A 19,456-nucleotide genomic window follows, 5' to 3' on the forward strand; every position below is an offset into this window, starting at 1 on the left:
AAAACAACATACAACTATCTATAATGCACCTAATTTTGTAGCCAAGAAAATTAAGTACATCACCAACTGTAATGGTTTGAGATACAAACGGGGGAAAGTAAGAAGCTAAAATTAGCCTTCATAAAAAAAAAGATAGTACTATATATTAATTTTGAAAATCTGTGATTCAAATTAACGCTCTTACACAACCGTACTTTAAATGGCCTCTCTGACATATTTATGCGTGTATATGCCAGGAAAAAACTACATTAGACACAAAAAAAAAAAAAAAAAAAAAAAAATCAAAAATATTGAATTTTGGTAAATTTAGTAAAGCTTTTAATTGCAATCTTCATGAAAATAATTTTCTTCAAAACCTTCATATTTCAAAACAGTTTAGAGATGGCTGTTATTATCTGCAAACGGTAAGAAGTTCAATAGTCAAGATTATATTATAGCGTCAGTATAATTATTCAGAATTTTCTAACTCTTAATCACCACTATGTTTTGTTGGCTTAAGTAGAAGTTACTTTTGTATGACTTGTCAACCCTGCAGTGTATTTGGGAGCAAGATTTGTGATCGGCCTACCAATCATAATTGTATCTCTGATGTTCAAATTCAAAAGGAGGCATTTGTCCATGTATGATCTGATTGAAGGCTTTCTGCAAACACAAAATAATTTCATGCCAATCAGATATAATTACTCCCACATAAAGAGAATGAGCAGATGGTTCAAAGAGAAATTAGGCGAGGGAGGTTTTGGTAAAGTATATAAAGGAAAGCTTCGCAGTGGCAGGGATGTAGCAGTGAAGATGTTGAGCAAGCCTAAAGCTGGTGGAGGCCAAGATTTCATGAATGAAGTAGCTACCGTTGGAAGAATTCATCATGTGAATGTAGTTGGACTCGTGGGGTATTGTGTTGAGACAACAGAGCGCGCTCTTGTATACGATTTCATGCCCAATGGATCACTTGATAAGTACATCACCAGTCAAGAAGGAAGCCCTGTGTTAAGTTGGCAGAGGAAGTATGAAATTGTTGTTGGAGTGCTCGAGGAATTGAGTATTTGCATCGAGGCTGTGACATACGAATTTTGCACTTTGACATCAAGCCTCACAACATTCTTCTGGATGAGAATTTCATTACAAAGATTTCTGACTTTGGACTTGCTAAATTATATCCGACGGATGATAGCATTGTGACTCTTTCGTGGAACGATTGGATATGTAGCTCCAGAATTGATTAGCAGAAGCGTAGGAGCAATCTCTTATAAAGCTGATGTTTACAGCTTTGGAATGCTACTAATGGAAATGTTGGACTTGAAGAGAAATGTAGTTGCAAATGAAGAAAACTCTAGCCAATATTTCCATCTTGGACTTATCATAAGTTCAATAAGGGGAAGGAGATAGTGGTGGATGAAGAAGCAAATGAAGATGAAAAGATGACTATAGCTGCATTATGGTGCATACAAACAAATCCGGTGCAACGCCCTTCAATGGGTGAAGTAGTAGAAATGCTTAAAGGTGAAGTTGAAGTGCTACAACTACCTCCTCAGCCTCTTCAATCTCAACCAATTGCTCCACTGTTTCATCAGATGGAAAGTTCCATAACATTTTCGTCTGATTCAATGGCTTTGTTAGAAAATGCTGCTGATAATCCTGTTGAACTAGACATATATTATGATTGATTCATTGTTGATGTAATGTTTTTTGTAAAATGACATATTCTATGAAGTTTGTTGTACTAATTATGACAGGGTAGTTGCCAATCACATTCTTGTTGCAGTAAATGACTCCCCACTTCAACGCAGAAATTTCCATCACTTTCTGCTTTTGCTGGTGCATTGTATAGTCCATTACCTGATGCACATCACAAAGTTATATTAAGTATATCACCTTATATGAAGCAGCCAGAATTACATATTCGGATAGAGGAAGAATGGGATGCTACATTAATTGTGAGAAAACTAGTTATTGTTGGACTTTGGTGTATTCAGTGGCATCCAACTGATAGGCCTTACCAAAAGATTGTGGTGGTAACTGGTAAGTACCCTTCTGTCCTTAATCAGAGGTTCTCGGGTTTGAGCCCTAAGAATTGGGTCGCCTTTGGGTAGGTGGATATAATGGATCAACACTTGCATCTCTACTGTCAGAGTTTCAGTTCTCGTTAATGGAAGCCCCGGAGGCTACTTTAAGAGCCCGTTTGGATTGGCTTATTTTAAGTGCTTTTAAGCCAAGATAGCTTTTAAGCCATTTTGTAGTGTTTGGATAAAGTAAAATAAGTGCTTTTAAGCACTTGTTTTTAAGCTAAAATGACAAAAATAAGCCAAAAGCTAAAAGCTAGAATTCCTAACTTATGGCTTTTGGCTTAAAAGTCACTTACAACAAGCCCATCCAAACGGGCTCTAAGTCACAAAGAGGTCTAAGACAAGGAGACCCTCTCTCTCCTTATCTTTTTGTGATTGTCATGGGAGCCCTAAGCTTAATGCTTATAAGAGAGCCGAAGAATTGCTTCGTTCAGCCGCATAAAAGAGGAAAAAATAGAGTCTTTGACTAAGAAATGCGTTGAGAAAGGACAAATGTATAAAACCTTTCAACGAGATCTAAGATAGCAAATTGATTCATACGAATGGAACCTTCTAAAGCACAAAGCTGCACGTGCTTTGCAGACAAGGGAAAAGAATTTATAGTTCTTCAGCTCGGTAAAGAAACTTACCATATTATTTACGAGCAAACAACCCATGCAGGGAACCAGCTGCACCACGTCGTCTTCCCTATGATACAATAATAGAAGCACTGGCTTGAGAGATAAAGTTGCTGCAATATTAGCTACAATAGTACAGGAAGTATTACAGACCTTTTCACTGTTAAACAAGTCCTCGGCAATAGCTTCCATTTGTTTTCTCTTTTTCTCTTCTTTAATCGATTCAGCAACATCTTCATTCTTATACTCAGATTCTCTGCCATCAAGATCACGGATCAACATTGAAGGAATATGAAATGAAATGAAGACTATAAACAAACCAGAGATAGACTTAGCTGCTTACTGATATGGATACTTGGCAAACGGAATGAAAATTTCAAAGCTATTCGGGGATGGAGCACTTGTCTACAAAATTAAGTCATGAGAACAGCAAATATTGACATCTAAAGTATAGCACCATAATCATATCCACTGACCAAAGAAGAAGAGGAACCAAACCTAAAATGAAGATGCATCAATTTAGAATTGCAATTCATAGACAAAACTTTTTGTACTTTAAAAGAAGCAATACAGTTACAGCGAACTGCAGAAAGCAATTTTTTTATAAGGATCCTCAGAAAGCCGTCTTATGTCTACAAACTGATATGCTTCCTGGACTTACAATCAAATCAAACCTAGGATTTCACTGGACACAGCTGCATATTAGACAAGCAAAATGGACACATGGAATAAATTCGTTTGGATATCACTGCAACTCTTGCATAAGTGAATTGCCAAAGATCTTCATCATAGCCAATATTAAATTCATCACTGATTTTTTTAGAAAGTTAATATGACAAGATCAAGCTGAAATTGCTAGCTGAACTCCGATATGAATATATTTCACATAAGACAGTGCAATAGATACTAACCTTACGGAAGCGCTTAAAATTTGTAACACCATTTGTTGAAGAGACTGGTAACGACATGATAGAATCTCTAACAATTAAATCTTGGCTATATATGATGTCCAACTTCCCATTTTCCGGCTCGTCAGTTATATCTTTTTTTGCCACTGTATTATCAGTTTTGACTCCTAAGCGCCCGATGTAACCACTTTCAGGGTCATGAGTGGTAGCATCATCATGTTTAACAGGTTTTGTTGAACTGGGAGATGTGTCCCTCTTGGATCCCTTATCCCCAGGTATAACTATTTGGACAGAACACTTATCTTCGTTATAATTTTCAACAGATTCTAGTTTGTGTGCAGAAGTTGTTGCCTTGCTGTCATACTCTAGAGCTTCTACTGAACAGACGGCAGCAGCAATGTGATCTGATTTCATACTTTCTGTTTCTGCATCTGAATCTGCAACCACTGTCTCATCCGTGGAGCATGAAGATGTAATGAGCACTGCAGAGGACAATTATTTAGTTAAGAGCATGAAATAAATTTGGCAGAAAACATATATTCATAAATATGGATTCTGCTCAGGTACTCCTTGAAGCCAGAACAGTAAAATAAGCTATTCACGCGTTAGAAACATCTCACAGTTCCGTTCTACCGGCAATTTTCTTTTTGTAAGAAACTTCTTGAATCCATTTTGAGCAAGTGATATAAAGCAGGGATTTTGCGAATAATATATCTATAGAAAGCTTATTGTGACAGGGAAAACTGTTGTTTTTCTGTTCATTATGTCCAGGCCTAAAGTCATCACCAGCAGCAAGATCAATGACCAATTACACTGCTTATTAGTAGCACGTTTCCAGCTAGCTGAAGGGGATTGGTCCGCCGCAGTAATAATGAATCTCCCCCTAGTCAAAAATTTACTCAAGCAGTTTGAAACAAGGTGGCACAAGATTTTATGAAAAGTTGCATTGCATGATTAGTCGACCTTATCAACCAGTTTAAAACCACACTTAAAACTCTTGGCTAGTCTAACCAGCAATTTTTATTTGCTTTTGCACAACAGTAGGCACAGTGATAAAAGACAAGATCCTTGACCACCTCAAGTAATCATGAGGTTATACCACAGGCGAAACTAGTCAATGGTTCATAATATGTTTAACAAGCTTCAAAAGGACGATCCTCTGTCAAGTTAGTGATCAACACCTGAGCATGTAATTTGTAAATTCAATAAGATCATGCTTTGCAGTCTGAATCTGCTGGTCAAAGTTTCAAACCAAAAATTAGGGGGGGGGGGGGGGGGGAAGGGCTTGGAAGGAGGGACGAGAACATGAATGATCAAAAAGAGAGACAAGAATGGAGAGAAAAGATATTTCTGTAAATAGAAAGCTGATTGACATGGTGGATGCAAAGAAAAGACTAAATCTTAAACATAACTGTACTCACCTGGTGGAGTTGTGATTAGAGAAGGATCCAGATATCCAGATAGAACTGCAGAAACCAGATCTATCTCACTCACCCAAGGCAAAGAACTATGGTTAGGAAAACACTTAGAGCTGTTTGATCTTGCAGGAAATACACACACCACACGGTCATCTCCATTTTGCTCCAAGACCTAAAAGATAATGAAATGAGCTAGTAAGTTCACACATTAATACGTACAATCATCTGTGGGTCAATAGTATGTACTTTGCATGCAAAACCATTAGCATAGTCTCATTAATTTGCACCTTGAATGCCGAAACGACGAGCACCCATGGAAACTCCACCCCACAGAAAAGGAAAAAGGAAGAGGAGTTGAAAGTTGGAATCACTCAAGAAAATGGAAATGTAAAGGTCGCCATTGTTACTCTTATGATTCAACTCAACCATGACTCATGAAGTATATTTGGAGTTGTATGAATCAAAAATCTTATCCGTCTGTGTCTAGTCCTCCCACTATAGACCGTCGTCTCCTTATAGCAAAACCTCTTCTGTCTTCTTCTTTTCGTTTTTTTCTTTTTTTTCTTTTTTTTTTTTATGGAGAAAGAGCAAAAGTGCAAAACTCTTCTCTTTTATGCCTTCACTTCTTAACTTGGTTTGTCATTCCATGTTAAGAGAGTTTCTCCCTCTCCAAAAATTAATACTGAAACAATTTTTTTTTTTTTGATAAGGTAAATTACTGAAACAAATTTTAGTGTATGTTTGCTATAGTAAGTCATTAGGTTTGACTTAATGAAGCAAAAAGCATGGGAACTGCCCACACAGGAAGTGAGGCGGCCGCAGTTAACTATCCAAAACCTTGTGGTCAGGGTTTCTGGTATTAAGGTATTACTCTTTATGCACCTTTGTGAGTTGCTATTACCTTTTTTACTTATCTACAAAGGATCTCCAGTCAAATCACGCAAAAATTTCACCACCACTTTGCTTATTGATGAAGACACCTTTATACACTGAACTCAAAGTAAGTATATTTTCTAGTACAAGTACAAAGAGTGCCACAAGTCCTATAACAAAAAGGGAAAAGGACAACAAGGATGTTCTTAAGTGAGTCACGGTTTTTAAAATGCTTGTTCAGGCTTTTTGTATCTTCAAAATGTTCGCCGTTATTCCGACATGCATTTCCAATTTATGAACTTGACCCCCCTATCCATTAAGAAAGACATCATTCACGAGGCTGTGCCATCTACCTTTTCTCAAACATGCTCAGACTTACCAAAATATTTATAATCTTAAGGGGTGAGTTATCTAGAAGATGCAGATAGGAAGACCAAGGAATCAGGGGAAGGAGGAGCAGGTAGCAATAACATAGGACATTAGGACAGACCATGTTTGCAGAAGAAACGTTGGCACCCCCAACTTCCAACAAGGACTGCAACCTGCCCTCAAATTTATACTGCAAGGACAAGGGAATAAATGATCTTAGTCAAGCACAAATATCTAAGTAATTCTCAATCAAGTTCATCTTGCATGACTTGCTTGATTAATAGCAAAGTGGCAGAGAAGCTGAATAAAGGCAAAGGTTATAAAATTTTCAGATGATAAATTAAATCAAAACTTCCAGCATTACTTCTGACCCAACTGAACTATTGAACTAACTAGAGTAAAGCTTATGATGTATAACTACAGCACAACAAATATTCTACAAAAACTATAGACGACTCTGAACTGAACCCACAAGACAGAAACTGGAATACTCGAAAATGAAGGACAGGATCACCTTAGCTTCTGGTTCCAGCAAAAAATTATATCCTTTCAAACAACACTCTCGAGACTGAGGATCTACCACTTTGACTGACACTCTTTCCAGCATCAAGTTTGGTGCATGACTGAGTAACACAAGCACAGCTAATATTGTTAGCATACAAAAGAGAATAGCATTTTAGACCAGCAAGGCATACTGTGATTAATCTTAATGCAGTACTTACGATGTGCAGCTTGGAATATCGGTGCAAATATTTTTTCCTGCAATTAGCTGAAATTCATAGTAAACCAATTAGAAAATGATCTCAGTTCTCAAGTTCAGTTATATCATAGAGAAAAGAAAAACTTTCTTCGCTGTTTGCATTGGGCTTGATGCTACGAAATGAAGAGTTAAGGGCTAAGTTGACTTTTAGTTCTTTTCTGAACGAGTAAAGAACATCCATTTCAATAACTCAGCAAAAGGAAGTGAAATGAAAAAAAGTACAAAGATGTAGGTCCATTTCAAAGGGTAATGAGCCACAGAATCCAACAATATATTTATGGCATGTAGGCTTTTTACGCTGCAACAGAAAGCTGACATTGTAAACTGAAGTATTTCAAGCTACACAGGGAATTCCTAATTCCTTCAAAGAATCTTTGGCTTATCTTCCATATAACCCATATAATGCATAATCCATAACCCGTATAATGCATAAAGATAAAAATAATTAAAAAGAAATATTTCAGACCACACTTGTGCTTCTTGTCGTTTTAGATCCCTTTTCAAAAGGTAGGGAGCCATAAAATCCAAGAAAGTATTTCAAGCTACATAGGGATTCTTAATTCCTTCAAAGAATCTTTGGCTTCTCTTCCATATAACCCACATTATGCATAAAGATATTATTTCTTACCATACTTGTCTTTTCTCGGTTTCCTTCCTTTCTAACGAATAGCAAAAATAGTCTATCATAGCAAGAATCAATAACTAAACCAGAATTTTCCCTGAGGTAAAGGGAAAAGAGGATTATCAGATATTATTGAACATAACAGAAAGAAATGTGTGATGCTATTATATCACCCAAATGATGGAGTCCATGCATAATAATACCCCACGTATTTACATGTGGATACCACTGGAACATTGAATAACTATCCGAAGTCTTCAGAGTAACGGGAAAGGAGAAAGATCTGATAGAAATCATAATTATTAGGTAAGAAAAGTACAGGTTATCATGATAAAGTTAAATCATATTCCTCACATTAGTAAGAGCCCGTTTGGATTGGCTTAAAAAAATGTGGCTTTTCAGCAGAAATAGCTTTTAAGCCAAAAAGCAATAAGTTGGGGTTGTCCAGCTTATTGCTTTTGGCTTGTTTTAATCAGTTTTTAACATATTTTAAGCACTTTTCTGACATTCCCAAACACTGAAAAAAGCTAAAAAGAGCTTAAAAGCTGATTTGAACAGCTTAGAAGCCAATCCAAACACCCTCTAAATCTATGTGTAAGGATTGCTATACGGCCTACAATTGGACAGTATCACAACTTTATACTACAATTTTGTGTGTGTAGATATCAGCAACTACATATGCAAACTAGACATGTTTCAACAACAAACCCAGTGTTCCCATAGTGTATATGCAGACCTTAATCCTACCTTGTGAAGGTAAAGGGGCAGTTCCCAGAAGACCCTCGGCTCAAGAAAAGTATTTCTCAGCAGTTTTGAAAAAGAAAAGCAGTAGTGAAGAAGCCATGTTGAGGCTAATGAAAACAAGAAAAACTAGACATGATTGCCAGCAGATTATACTTGCAAAAATTTTAGGTGATTATATCAAGAATACCTCAACCCAACTATATTGAACCAGGGGTTTTCTAGCGGCAATAGCATCAACCAGATCTTCACTCAGTGGAAACGAGTCATCTACAAGCACATGTGAGCAGTCCAAACTCCACTTTTTCGTTATACTGGCGCCTGCAAGGAGATACATCCGGAATTGATGTCCTCTGTGTGTATATATCCATATAGTGGAATGAGTTGTACTGCTAGTTTTGATATTATAATATAATGTAGGTATTCTCTCTATCTCATGTGCCTGGTGCTTTTGTAACTTTAGACTACTAAACATATGATCACAGCATTATAAAATGGATGAAAGCATTCAAGATACTTTCTGCTTTTGTAAGCACAAATTATATATGTATTTATTATTTTTTTATAATATATAGGAATTCATTCCTTAGAATGTAACTACAACAAAACGAGTAGCAAATCTGGTCTCTAGGATTATCTAGGTCATATTTTGGCATTCTCTTGCAGTTCTTGGTCCTCTTCACCACAGCAGCAATAGGAAATAGGAATAAAAATTATTTGTTGCTCTTCCGTCATTTGACCACAATTTGTGCACCGAAGTCTATGATTCACAATTTCTGCACCAAAGTCTAATATGCCTCCACCTCATAGGAAACAATGGTTTAACAATAGCAGAGGAAACAACCAAACAAAGATGCATCAAGAATTCAACAAATCACACTGGAAATATCATAAGCAGCCTGAAACACAAAAGTGCATAAACCACCTGAGGAAATATTTATGCATAGCATAAATAATGACCTTACCTATTGATGACACCTTTGTAGTAAGTTGTTTTGTCTTCGAATGCTTCGTGGAGCAAATGAAAAATATGAAGGGCACATAAGAGAATCTGTTCGATATACATCATCACATTAATATGTTTTTCAGTGGGGTTAATGCTCCACTAATAAGAGGTATTATAGGAGGTAAGAGTTGCAATATGTAACTTCAATCACCTGTAAGTTGCATTACCAGTTCCAAATGAAACTAGATCCCCATCCTTAAGCATTGTTTCTCTATTTGGAAACTCATGAACTTTCTCCTTCGAGCCCAGATTCTTGTTGAGGAATGTTCCATACTTTGAGCAGTCTCTTATACGTACTTTAGATGACATATTTGAGGGTTTCTTCAATGCCTGATCCAAAGAACTCATTTCATCTATTATAATTTCTGCATGGATCCTTGAAACTCCTTTATCCTTGTTGACAATGACATCACATCCTGTGAAACAATACATTTAAAGATAATACAGGTTACTTTTCAAACATAACACGTAAGAGTACTATTTGAAAAATATGCACTTTCAAGTGAGAGAAAGTTAGATGAAACAGTGCCTCTAAATCCAGCAAAATAGATGTAAATACTCTACAAACAATGGTACAATACCATGGATGAAATGCCGAGATTATGATGCTCAAAATATGCAGGTCAAGAAATTGCCAGACAAGACTATCATCTCTCACAAAATTTTATCTTTCCAGCACCTTTTGCTCAGCACTTGTCTCCGTTCCTTATGTATCAGGAGAGACACCTACCAGTTTCCCATTTCTTTTGTTGATTTCTAAAATCAATTTCTAAATTCTTCATTCATTTTCTATATTTCTTCATTTCGCTAAGCCAGCTTACATATCTTAAGTATGTCATCTCGTTCTTGATTCTTGCTCAATGTTTAGACTCGGAGAATATTGTGAACCCACCACCACAAAGTCCTATTCACCATTAAATATCGATAGGTAAATATCCCTGTCTATTTATGACATTGGAATTATCCATTTAGTGTTCCTGTACTTTTTTCTCCTACTAGAAACATCGTGTCAGCTGGAAACAAGAAGCTACCAAAAGAAAATAGTTACATCATCAAGTCCAATGGTCCCTGTGAAGAAATGGACCTTCGGCCTAACTCAAACCCAAAAGCTAGCTCATGAAGGGAGGATTGCGCAAGACCATATAAGGAGATCACAACACATTCCTTCAACCAATGTGGGACTTGACACCACCTCACACGCCCAGGACTGGACAACTGGAGCGCGGATAACATAGCATGGGCCAACACTGAGAAACACAACAGACGGAACCGATGGATCTAGCTCTGATATCATGCGAAGAAATGGATCTTGCACCTAACTCAACCCCAAAAAACTAGCTCATAAAGGGAGGATTGCCCAAGATCAGATAAGGACTCACAACTCATTCACTCAACCAAGGTCGGACTTGATATTCCCTTAGAAACCTCACTATTGACATCAATCCAGAAAAAAGAACAATACTTGATTTGGGAGCTCTTGGAAAATCCAGAAAGGAAAAAGTAGCTTCGTTTCGACCATCAGTAGCAAAGCATTTGGAGAATTAATTCCATGCAATCCTCATTGAAGTCACTCTTCTATAGACTACGTATATTACTTATTTTCTTAATGTTCTACATATCATTATATTTACTAAAATATTAAGACAAATAGTACTTAGTCATTCCTGAGCATCTAATATCTCCATTAATCTGCTTTTATACATGGTAATTACACTGAACCATCAGCAAAACAATAAGCAAAAGCATATCACATCAGAACGTATGACACCTAACTCATGTCATCAACAAGATTAATAAGAAAAGGAAGCAGTGAGGACAGCATAGAGTAACCAAGCTAAGAGTAGAAAGTGTCACCTTGTAAGGGAGTAAATACTTCATATATCATTGATAAACGCATTAGAAAAAACTTATGAGTACATAATTGAGAACGATTACCTTTTCGACCCACTTTATATGTTCCTTTATTGAAGAAATAGTACTTATCTTCACCTGTCACATAAACAACGAGCAATGTATTAGTTCACCGACCATACTATAACTAATAAGATGACAAATCAGTAAGGATTCTAGGCTAAAATGAAACCAACAAATGTCATTAACAAAATTGGATCAACAAAAGCCATGAACAACTTGTTTCAACTTTCAACATTAGTAAACTAGCTCATGCAGGAAATGTTGCATTGCGACTATGATTAAAACAATTGATCATTTGAACATATGTATATTTATGGGACCTACGTGCTCAATCAATCAATCAACTATGCCTCAAAGCTGAACTTGTTGGGCTTGGCTATATCGATCTCTATATCCATCCTGCTCTATTTGATCACATTCATTCCAATACTATCTTTCTCATTTTTCACAAAGATGGTGTCCAGGGCAACTTGTGCGTACCTCAACAATTCTACTAGGTACCTACTACCTTCCACCAATCCAGGTACAACATAACTGATAACTCTGGTTACTCTGCCCATAACGACTTAAAAATTTAGAAATAAATCATCTAACCTTTTTACCACTAGTGAGATTTGGAACTGATCACCCATTTTCATCTCAACTCAGTGACCGCTATTGCCAAACCCTTGGGTGCAATTTGTCTTTTAAGGAAAACTCGGAGGTTCTCTAAAGCTAGTATTTCTATAAATCATGGTACACTAAAATACAAGTCTTTCTAGGTGGGCCAAAGACACTCTTGTGAAACGCCGAACCTAATGTAAGCATAATAACAGCAACTAAGACTTAATCCTAGTATCACTTTCTTTTCTTTTTTCTTCTTTTAATAAGCCGGCTTGCATGCATCTCGATTATTCCTGTGAGTATTTACTACCTCCCACCAGCACAAATACCGGGTAACTCAGACCACCAAATTTTAGGCAAATGGGAAGAAATCACGTACATAGTATTTTTAAGACCCCATGGTTTTCCTCCAATATGCTATACTCTTAGCTAAACCCGTACTTATGTAGGGCCTCAGTCTTAATTTGAAAAAAGAATAATACAATATTACTCTTACAATTCCTTAGTGTCATTACTTTCTCGGTTACTAGGTAAAGTGCACCGCTATGGGAAAAGCAGATGATTTTAACATTCAATGCAATCATTTTAAAGGAAAGAATCTAAAAGTAGAGAGAAAGCTTGTGCAGAACCTGGAATTGGGTCAACAGGAAAAAGGCCCCAAACCATAGTCTTGGTTTTTCTTTGTACACCAAAGAGGACGTTCTAGTAACAGCAAATGGGTAGTGGTTCAACGGTTCAACACTTATCAGAAAAACAAGTAATCAAAAGTTGTATTTTGATACCACGAAAGTTGTCGAAAGCCGTCGAGAATTGCTAGTCTTCGGCACCGGGAGCTTGTATGCTTGTCTGCTAGTCTTCGAAGAAATATTAAAAATATTTCAAGAAAGTTTAGTGCCTTTGGTGGGAAAAGAAAAGGAAACTTACAAAAATGTCCCAAATAAATCTCAACTTACCAAACTCTAGCCATTAGTCATAGATTTACCAAAACTAGCCAATAAAAATTGAAAAACCAAATAATAGGGTTCTTTCTCTCAAAGAATCACATGCAAAAATCACCTTCCATATTTTTAAGTGTGATTAGCAACATTAGATACAAGGCGGAAAAAAAATTTCATGGACGAGGTAGCAAATAAGGTGATGAAATACAAAAATCTATACAAATATTCCAAAAATCTAAACAAAAAAGGAACGTTTTCAATGGGTATAGTTGAAATTCATTGAAAATATATAGATAAGTCAATATACAAAATTTGAGGAAGATTGGAGGTGATTTGGAGTGGTCTTGTATCAAAATTCATAATTAAATCGAGTTCAAAAAAGTCTTCTGCGACACATGTATCACGCATGTATCTCACACACAGGTATACATGGATATACATGTGATACACAATTGATACATATGTGATACACAAATGATACACAGTGTGATACACATATCATTTTTTTTCATGTTCAGCTTTTATTTCGAATTTTCATTTCAAACCACCTCAAAACTTCACCAAATCATCCCAAAACTGAGATTCAAGCTCCTTAAGTTGTGCCCAATCTATTCTAATAACACCCACTCAAAACAAAGCAAAAATTTGATATTATTTTGCTACAAATAGCTAATTGGCTAATTTGGCTAATATTAGTAATATTTTATCAATTGGCCAATTTTGTAATGAGCTACCTATAAATGGACATAGCTGGTAATTTTCCAAAAGAAAAAGGTCATGGATTAAGGACCCGTTTGTCCATGAGTTTTGCCAAAATAAATTTGGGATTTATCAAAAAAAAACTCATGCTTGGCCATAAATTTTATCCACATTTTGGCAAAATCCCAAACCCTAAATCCCAAAATCACCCCAATTGTTGATTTTGGGCCAAAATTCCAAAACTTGGGAATTATATACATGTTTTTCTTTAAAATTGCACGTCGCTTTGTTTTTCTGTTTGCACTCGTACCCGTTTTTTTGTTAAAAGCATTTTAAAAAGACTATTTCGCCCTTCTTTATTAAAAGACTACTTTCTCTCCAAGTATACGCTAGTCCTCTACTATCTCTGTCTCTCTCTCCCGTTATTCGCGTTTTTTAATTTATTCTTCTCTTAAATCAAACGGTTTTCGTCGTTTTTTTGATTTTTCAACTGCTAGTCGTCGTTGTTCCCACATTACGATTTAACCACAGGTACATTGCATTAACTTTCTGGGTTTTATTTTACGATTTAATTTCTGGTTTTGGTTTTGATAGTTATGTATTTATGATAAAATAGTTTCTTAGGGTTTAGCTTGATAAGTGCATTAGTTTTACTTTTACGATTGTGTTTTTAGGTTTTTTGACCGAGTGTTTGTGTTGTTGATGAAAATTCTATAAATTTTTCAGTGATTAGACGTCGGAATTTTTAAAAAATTTGAGAGTTAAATAGATGATACTATTAAAGTGTGAAGTTTATAATAGTTCAATGATACCTTAGATAGGAGGTGAAGTTTTTTTTCGTGTTTTGGCATTATTTTTGGATTTGAATTTGTGTGTTGTTTTTTGTAAAAACTACAGCATATTTTTTTGCTGAATGTTTTGTGGTTGTAACTGGTGAACTTCAGCTTTTGGAGCTGAAGGTTTTGTTTTTTGTAACTGGTGAACTTCAGCTCTAGAGCTGAAGTTTTTGTTTTGTAACTGTCGAACTTCAGCTTTAGGAGATAAAGGTTTTGTTTTTTGTAATTGGTGAAGTTTTTGTTTTGTAACTGTCGAACTTCAACTTTAGGAGCAGCTTTAGGAGCTGAAGTTTTTGTTTTGTAATTGTCGAACTTCAGCTTTAGGAGCTGAAATTTTTGTTTTGTAACTGTCGAAGTTTTATGTTTTGTAACTGTCGAACTTCAGCTCTAGAGCTGAAGTTTTTATTTTGTAATTATCGAACTTCAGCCTTCTTGGAGATTGAATTTTTAACTGATATTTTTTATAATGTCCTCATGTTATTTTTTGTATCTTTTACTTTTTTTGAACAGATGGCACCTAAAACACCTAAAGATCCTAATGCAGCTAAAGTACGCAAAGCAGCTAACACCTAAAGCACCTAGACAACCTATAATAACCCCAGGTCCATATGTCCCTGCTCCTCCACCTACAAGACCAGGGCAAAGATATTTTGAGTTTCGAGATTGGTTTAATTGTAAGGCTTACTGGAAGGGGAACCACGATTTGAAGAGTTTAATTGCAAATTTCTTGACTCCTACACAACGCGATGAGCTTAATAATAGTACATTTCGATACATTATGGCTATGGAGAATTTCAAATGCAGCATGAAGTTGATTCATTATCTGTGTCTTTCTCGAATATTCACCAATGATCGAGACTCGATTAGTTTCAAGATTTTTGGCCATGATGTTTCCTTCACCCTTGAAGACTTTCACATTATGTGCGGTTTGCGGATCACGGCACATAATGTTGAAAAACCAATTAATCGAGAGAGCAATATTCTGAAGCGCTATTTTGGTAAGTCCAAGGGTGTGACTTTAAAGGATATTCGAGATTTTATGACTCGAAATGAAATTCCAAAGAATGCTGTGAATCACAGGCACGTATGCGAGAGTGATGATGATGCTGTGAAGCTTATGGAGATTCTTATTGCAAAGTCTATTTTGTTTGGGAAAAAGACTGAGTCATCTGTGATGGAGGAGTATGCATCTATTGTTGAAGATGATAAGGTTTGTGCTGAATATCCTTGGGGTAATGTGGCTTATGAGAAGCTCATTTACTCACTGAAACATGCATTGGACAAGCAGAACAAATTACATTCAACTGAGTATAAAGTTGGTGGATTTCCATATCCGTTATGTGCTTGGTTCTATGAGCGCTTCCCAGATATTCGGGAGAAGTATATAAGAGAGGATGAGTACCTTGATACCCCTCAGGTTCCCAGGATGTTACGTTATGTATGTGTGGGAGAGCCTAAATATCCGAGCTTTTTGATTTCTTCAGTAGTCATGAAGTAAGCTACTTTTTTTTTTTTTTGTCTTTGTGTTTATATGTTGACGTATTAGTTTTTTTCCTAAATCTCATAATATACTTTTTTGTATTATACAGAATTATCGCAACTTTAGGGTATTGGATATAATTCCTACTAAAGAGGAATTGAATTCAATGCCTTTAATTGGACAATTATCATGCAACCGGATTCGTTCAAAGGTACTTAATGCGGTTCTTTCAACTGGTGAATCACCACGTAGTCTGAGTCGATCAAAAGAAGCGAATCGAACTTCTATTATTGGCCAATCACCACGTAGTCGGAGTCGATCAAAAGAAGCGAATCAAACTCCTTGTATTGGCGAATCATCTCGTACCCATAGTCGTTCTAACCGTTCTACAACTGAGTTTGATGACAATGAATTACTCGACACAATATATTCTGTAAGTTTTGATATGAAGTTTTTTGGTTTTGTTTTTGTAAAAGTACAACATGTTTTTGAGCTGAAGTTTTCTTCTATAAGTAATGCATACAAAACCATGACATTAGTAATACCATGGCTATTAATGCATGTATTAGTATGGTTAAAGACAAAATTATCCTTAAAGTCCCTTAAAGCTAGAGAATATGTAGGGCATTTTTGTAAATAACTATTTTTCTTAAAAATTATGCAATGCATTACAATTTTTTATACACCATGCCAAACAGTAGATAAGAAATAATATCTGCATAACTAATGCTTGCATTACTAACCCATGCGTTACTAATACACCTTCTTCCGCACTATCCTTATACACCCTACCAAACGACCCTTTAAAGTGTTCAAATACTTTAGAACATGTTCGGTCAAACTTTTGGGAGGCTCTTAAAAAAATTGAGGTGTTTGGTCAAACTGAAAAAAGTACTTTTGAGCAGCAACAGAAGCCGTTTTTCTGCTTTTGAGGATAAGCTACAAATCCTAGCTTAATTTATTCAAGATAAAAATAACCTTACAATATATTTATATTTTTTAAATTATCATTTATTAATATAACCTTTTTCTTTTCCTTTTCCTTTTCTTCTACCATAACTTTCTTCTATTTTTAATTTCAATCATATTTTTATTCTTTTTCTTATATTCCTCTTTGGAGTAGTCTCATAAGAGCATATTTTTAATTTATACTGAATGATGTATTTTGATATATTTCAATTATCATACAAACAATAAGTAGTACTTGTCGCGCCCTTTTTCTCGCGAAATCGGGTTTCGACACGTGACAACTCTTTTAAAGCAAGGGTGTTAAAAGAGAGGGTCACCACCTAACGGGTTTAAGGTGCGTTAGGGCACCTATTTCCAAATAACTATGTTCGACTAGTTTGTGTCACCAAAGATCGGGTAAGGGCTTGAAATTACCTCGAAGAGAAGGTGTTAGGCACTCTTCGAGGTCCACAACTTTGGTTTCCGGCCGAACTCGAATTACATGAATTAGTCCATGTGATCAAATAAACGAAGAGAGCACAAAAATTTAAGAAGTTTATTATAAACAGATTTTTGAACAAAGGGTACAACTACTCTAAAAAAAGGAAATAAAGGGGGTCCTATGTTTTTTAGCCTAAAAGATTACCACGTGCAACATAAATAATACTTCGTAACTCCCTCCAGATAGGGTGTTACTCGTATTATTCAGCAGGCACAGACTATCATCTCCTCCTACCCGATTACTATCTTTAAGTTATTACCTGAAGCGTACCAGTTCAATTATAACTCGTACCCTATGCGTGCACTACCCGCCCCATGCCTACGGTCTAGGAGGAATTGGACCTCTACTTTTGGTGGTTCTAGACTTAACTTAGGTTGCTCAGAAAATGTCAAAAATAGGCGACATACAAAAACATTGGACTTCACATACGAATGCAGTCAAAGGCTCAAATTAACCTCCACAATTAAACAGCAAATGCCGCTCAAACAGATTTTCAGGTTATGCAATTCAAGATTAAGGAATTTAATTTCCTATAGACATGATTTCTACGTGATAGGCATCCATGCATGCAAGCAGTCTGAGGAGCCAGCGTTATTCCTAGATAGGATTGCTTAGATTTATTACACACTGATTATTGAAAAGGCCAACTCCCAGTTATTAGTCCGACAGCTGTTGCGCCTAGGTGAGTTATGGTAACAAGAGTAGATACTCAGAATTACTTATGATTTTGATAATGGCCTAAGTGAGCGATGAACAATGTCAAAGGGGTATCATTACCAGTTATTAGGGCAAGCAGTGGCATCCTATAGGCGGGACTTCTAACGATAAACATTTGGGACCTGATTTTGTTGTTAAAACTTATAGGCAGGTTTTCTAGGTGGATAAAGTGATGCAATGACAGATAAAGGGATTAGAGTCCTATAGGGATGATCTCTAATGGACATTCTACAATAATGCAAATTAGAGGGGAGTTCCAGGATGTTTATTTCCTACGGGCAGGTTCTCTAGCAGCAAAGATATTGAGGCATTTGAGCTCATGCTTTGGTAATGAACAAGTAGTGCAAGTGTGTGTGCTTTTCCTAATACCATGCTTTCTACGGTATGTATAAAGAATGAGTAACAAAAAAGAAAGTACATTATTCAATCTTATAGACATGTTATCTACCCATCGCATGTTAATATTAGAATTTACCCCATCCCCTTTTACTAACACCCCAATCGTTTATACAAAGGTATTATTACAAACTCAAATGAATAAGCAAAAATAGTAGTATTACATGGCAATAGACAGGCCTATAGCAGGCCCAAGTAAAACAACTAGATACCCAGCCTTACTGGTCCAGTATACCACACGATCACAGGTCCATAGGGGAGTTTAGACCCCTTCCAATAAGCCACAACACCAAGTATTGCATCACTTGGGATGACCAACATAAAACACAGTACATGATAGGGGAGTAGAACAATAGAGATGGCTTGGGGGGGGGGGGGTTAGAGGAATGACTAAGGCCAAACCCCTAGTGTGTCAGAGTTCACAAGGGCCTCAGATGGACCCCGAGCAGTGCTCACACTAAGGATGCCAACAAAGAACCTAGGTAGCCTTGGCTTTCAGCCGGCTAAGAATAGAGATTCAGAATACCAAAGTAACAGGAAGGGAGGATGGACAGAAATTCCCAGAAGGATCATACAGCACAACAAGCAAATTCAAGCCAGGTTCACATAATCAAAGCACCACATAATTAGTCATCATAGGAGTTAGGAGAAGAAGCAGGTTTGCAAAACATAGATTGGATTAGTTGACAATTAAAGGTCTAAATTAGGTTAAGTCCAATCCAATTCCTTGTTAATCGGTACTTGGACATAATGGAGGGATACACATATTGATGATTACAGAAAGGAAAGAATGGCAAATGCACCAAAACATACTGAAAACATGTTGACATAAGAGTAAGGTCCTAGTTATCAAAATATAGTGTTTGTCTTTTAAAAATACAAGATGGCATCAAAACAAGTTTAGAGCAGAGGACTTAGTAAGGAATTCATTCAAGTGAAAGGGGATTTCCATAGAGTTAAGGTATTATCCAAACTAGAGGTGTCAAACGGGCCGGGTTGACCCGGGCCCGGCCCGGCCCAGACCGGTTGAAACACGGACTGGCCCA

At 36.4% G+C, this 19,456-nt stretch overlaps 1 protein-coding gene and 1 pseudogene across 2 annotated transcripts; one reads left to right on the top strand and one right to left on the bottom strand.

Moving 5' to 3' along the window:
• Positions 1-1,674, top strand: part of LOC109237549 — a 39,945-nt pseudogene extending 38,271 nt beyond the window's left edge.
• LOC109237560 (nijmegen breakage syndrome 1 protein) lies at positions 1,675-12,793 on the bottom strand. Of its 2 annotated transcripts, XM_019403880.1 has the most exons (15): positions 12,677-12,740; positions 12,524-12,596; positions 11,313-11,366; positions 9,529-9,793; positions 9,337-9,422; positions 8,562-8,692; positions 6,971-7,017; positions 6,763-6,871; positions 6,370-6,438; positions 5,010-5,178; positions 3,592-4,070; positions 3,024-3,085; positions 2,834-2,936; positions 2,693-2,750; positions 1,675-1,836 (listed from the first exon to the last, which is right to left on the bottom strand). In XM_019403880.1, exons 2-14 carry the CDS (start codon positions 12,558-12,560, stop codon positions 2,697-2,699), a joined length of 1,665 nt encoding a protein of 554 aa, XP_019259425.1. In that variant the 5' UTR covers positions 12,561-12,596; positions 12,677-12,740; the 3' UTR covers positions 1,675-1,836; positions 2,693-2,696. The 2 variants fall into 2 exon arrangements, 1 of the variants encoding a protein (XP_019259425.1); XR_002069637.1 differs by lacking the exons at positions 1,675-1,836; positions 2,693-2,750 and having other exon boundaries at positions 2,900-2,936; positions 3,024-3,178; positions 12,524-12,793.
• Positions 12,794-19,456: the final 6,663 nt, after the last annotated feature.

The sequence above is a fragment of the Nicotiana attenuata genome, unplaced genomic scaffold, assembly GCF_001879085.1.
Source record: "Nicotiana attenuata strain UT unplaced genomic scaffold, NIATTr2, whole genome shotgun sequence".
Taxonomy (NCBI): Eukaryota; Viridiplantae; Streptophyta; class Magnoliopsida; order Solanales; family Solanaceae; genus Nicotiana; species Nicotiana attenuata.

What these genes read in the sequence shown, in the direction of transcription:
- LOC109237560 (XM_019403880.1), bottom strand. Translation starts at nt 12,560, where the DNA reads ATGGTTTGGGGCCTTTTTCCTGTTGACCCAATTCCAG. An exon ending in TGCTGGAACCAGAAGCTAAG is followed by an intron (nt 6,439 to 6,762) that starts GTGATCCTGTCC and finishes TTGTCCTTGCAG; the next exon opens with TATAAATTTGAGGGCAGGTT. An exon ending in ACGTTTCTTCTGCAAACATG is followed by an intron (nt 5,179 to 6,369) that starts GTCTGTCCTAAT and finishes ATTATCTTTTAG; the next exon opens with GTCTTGGAGCAAAATGGAGA.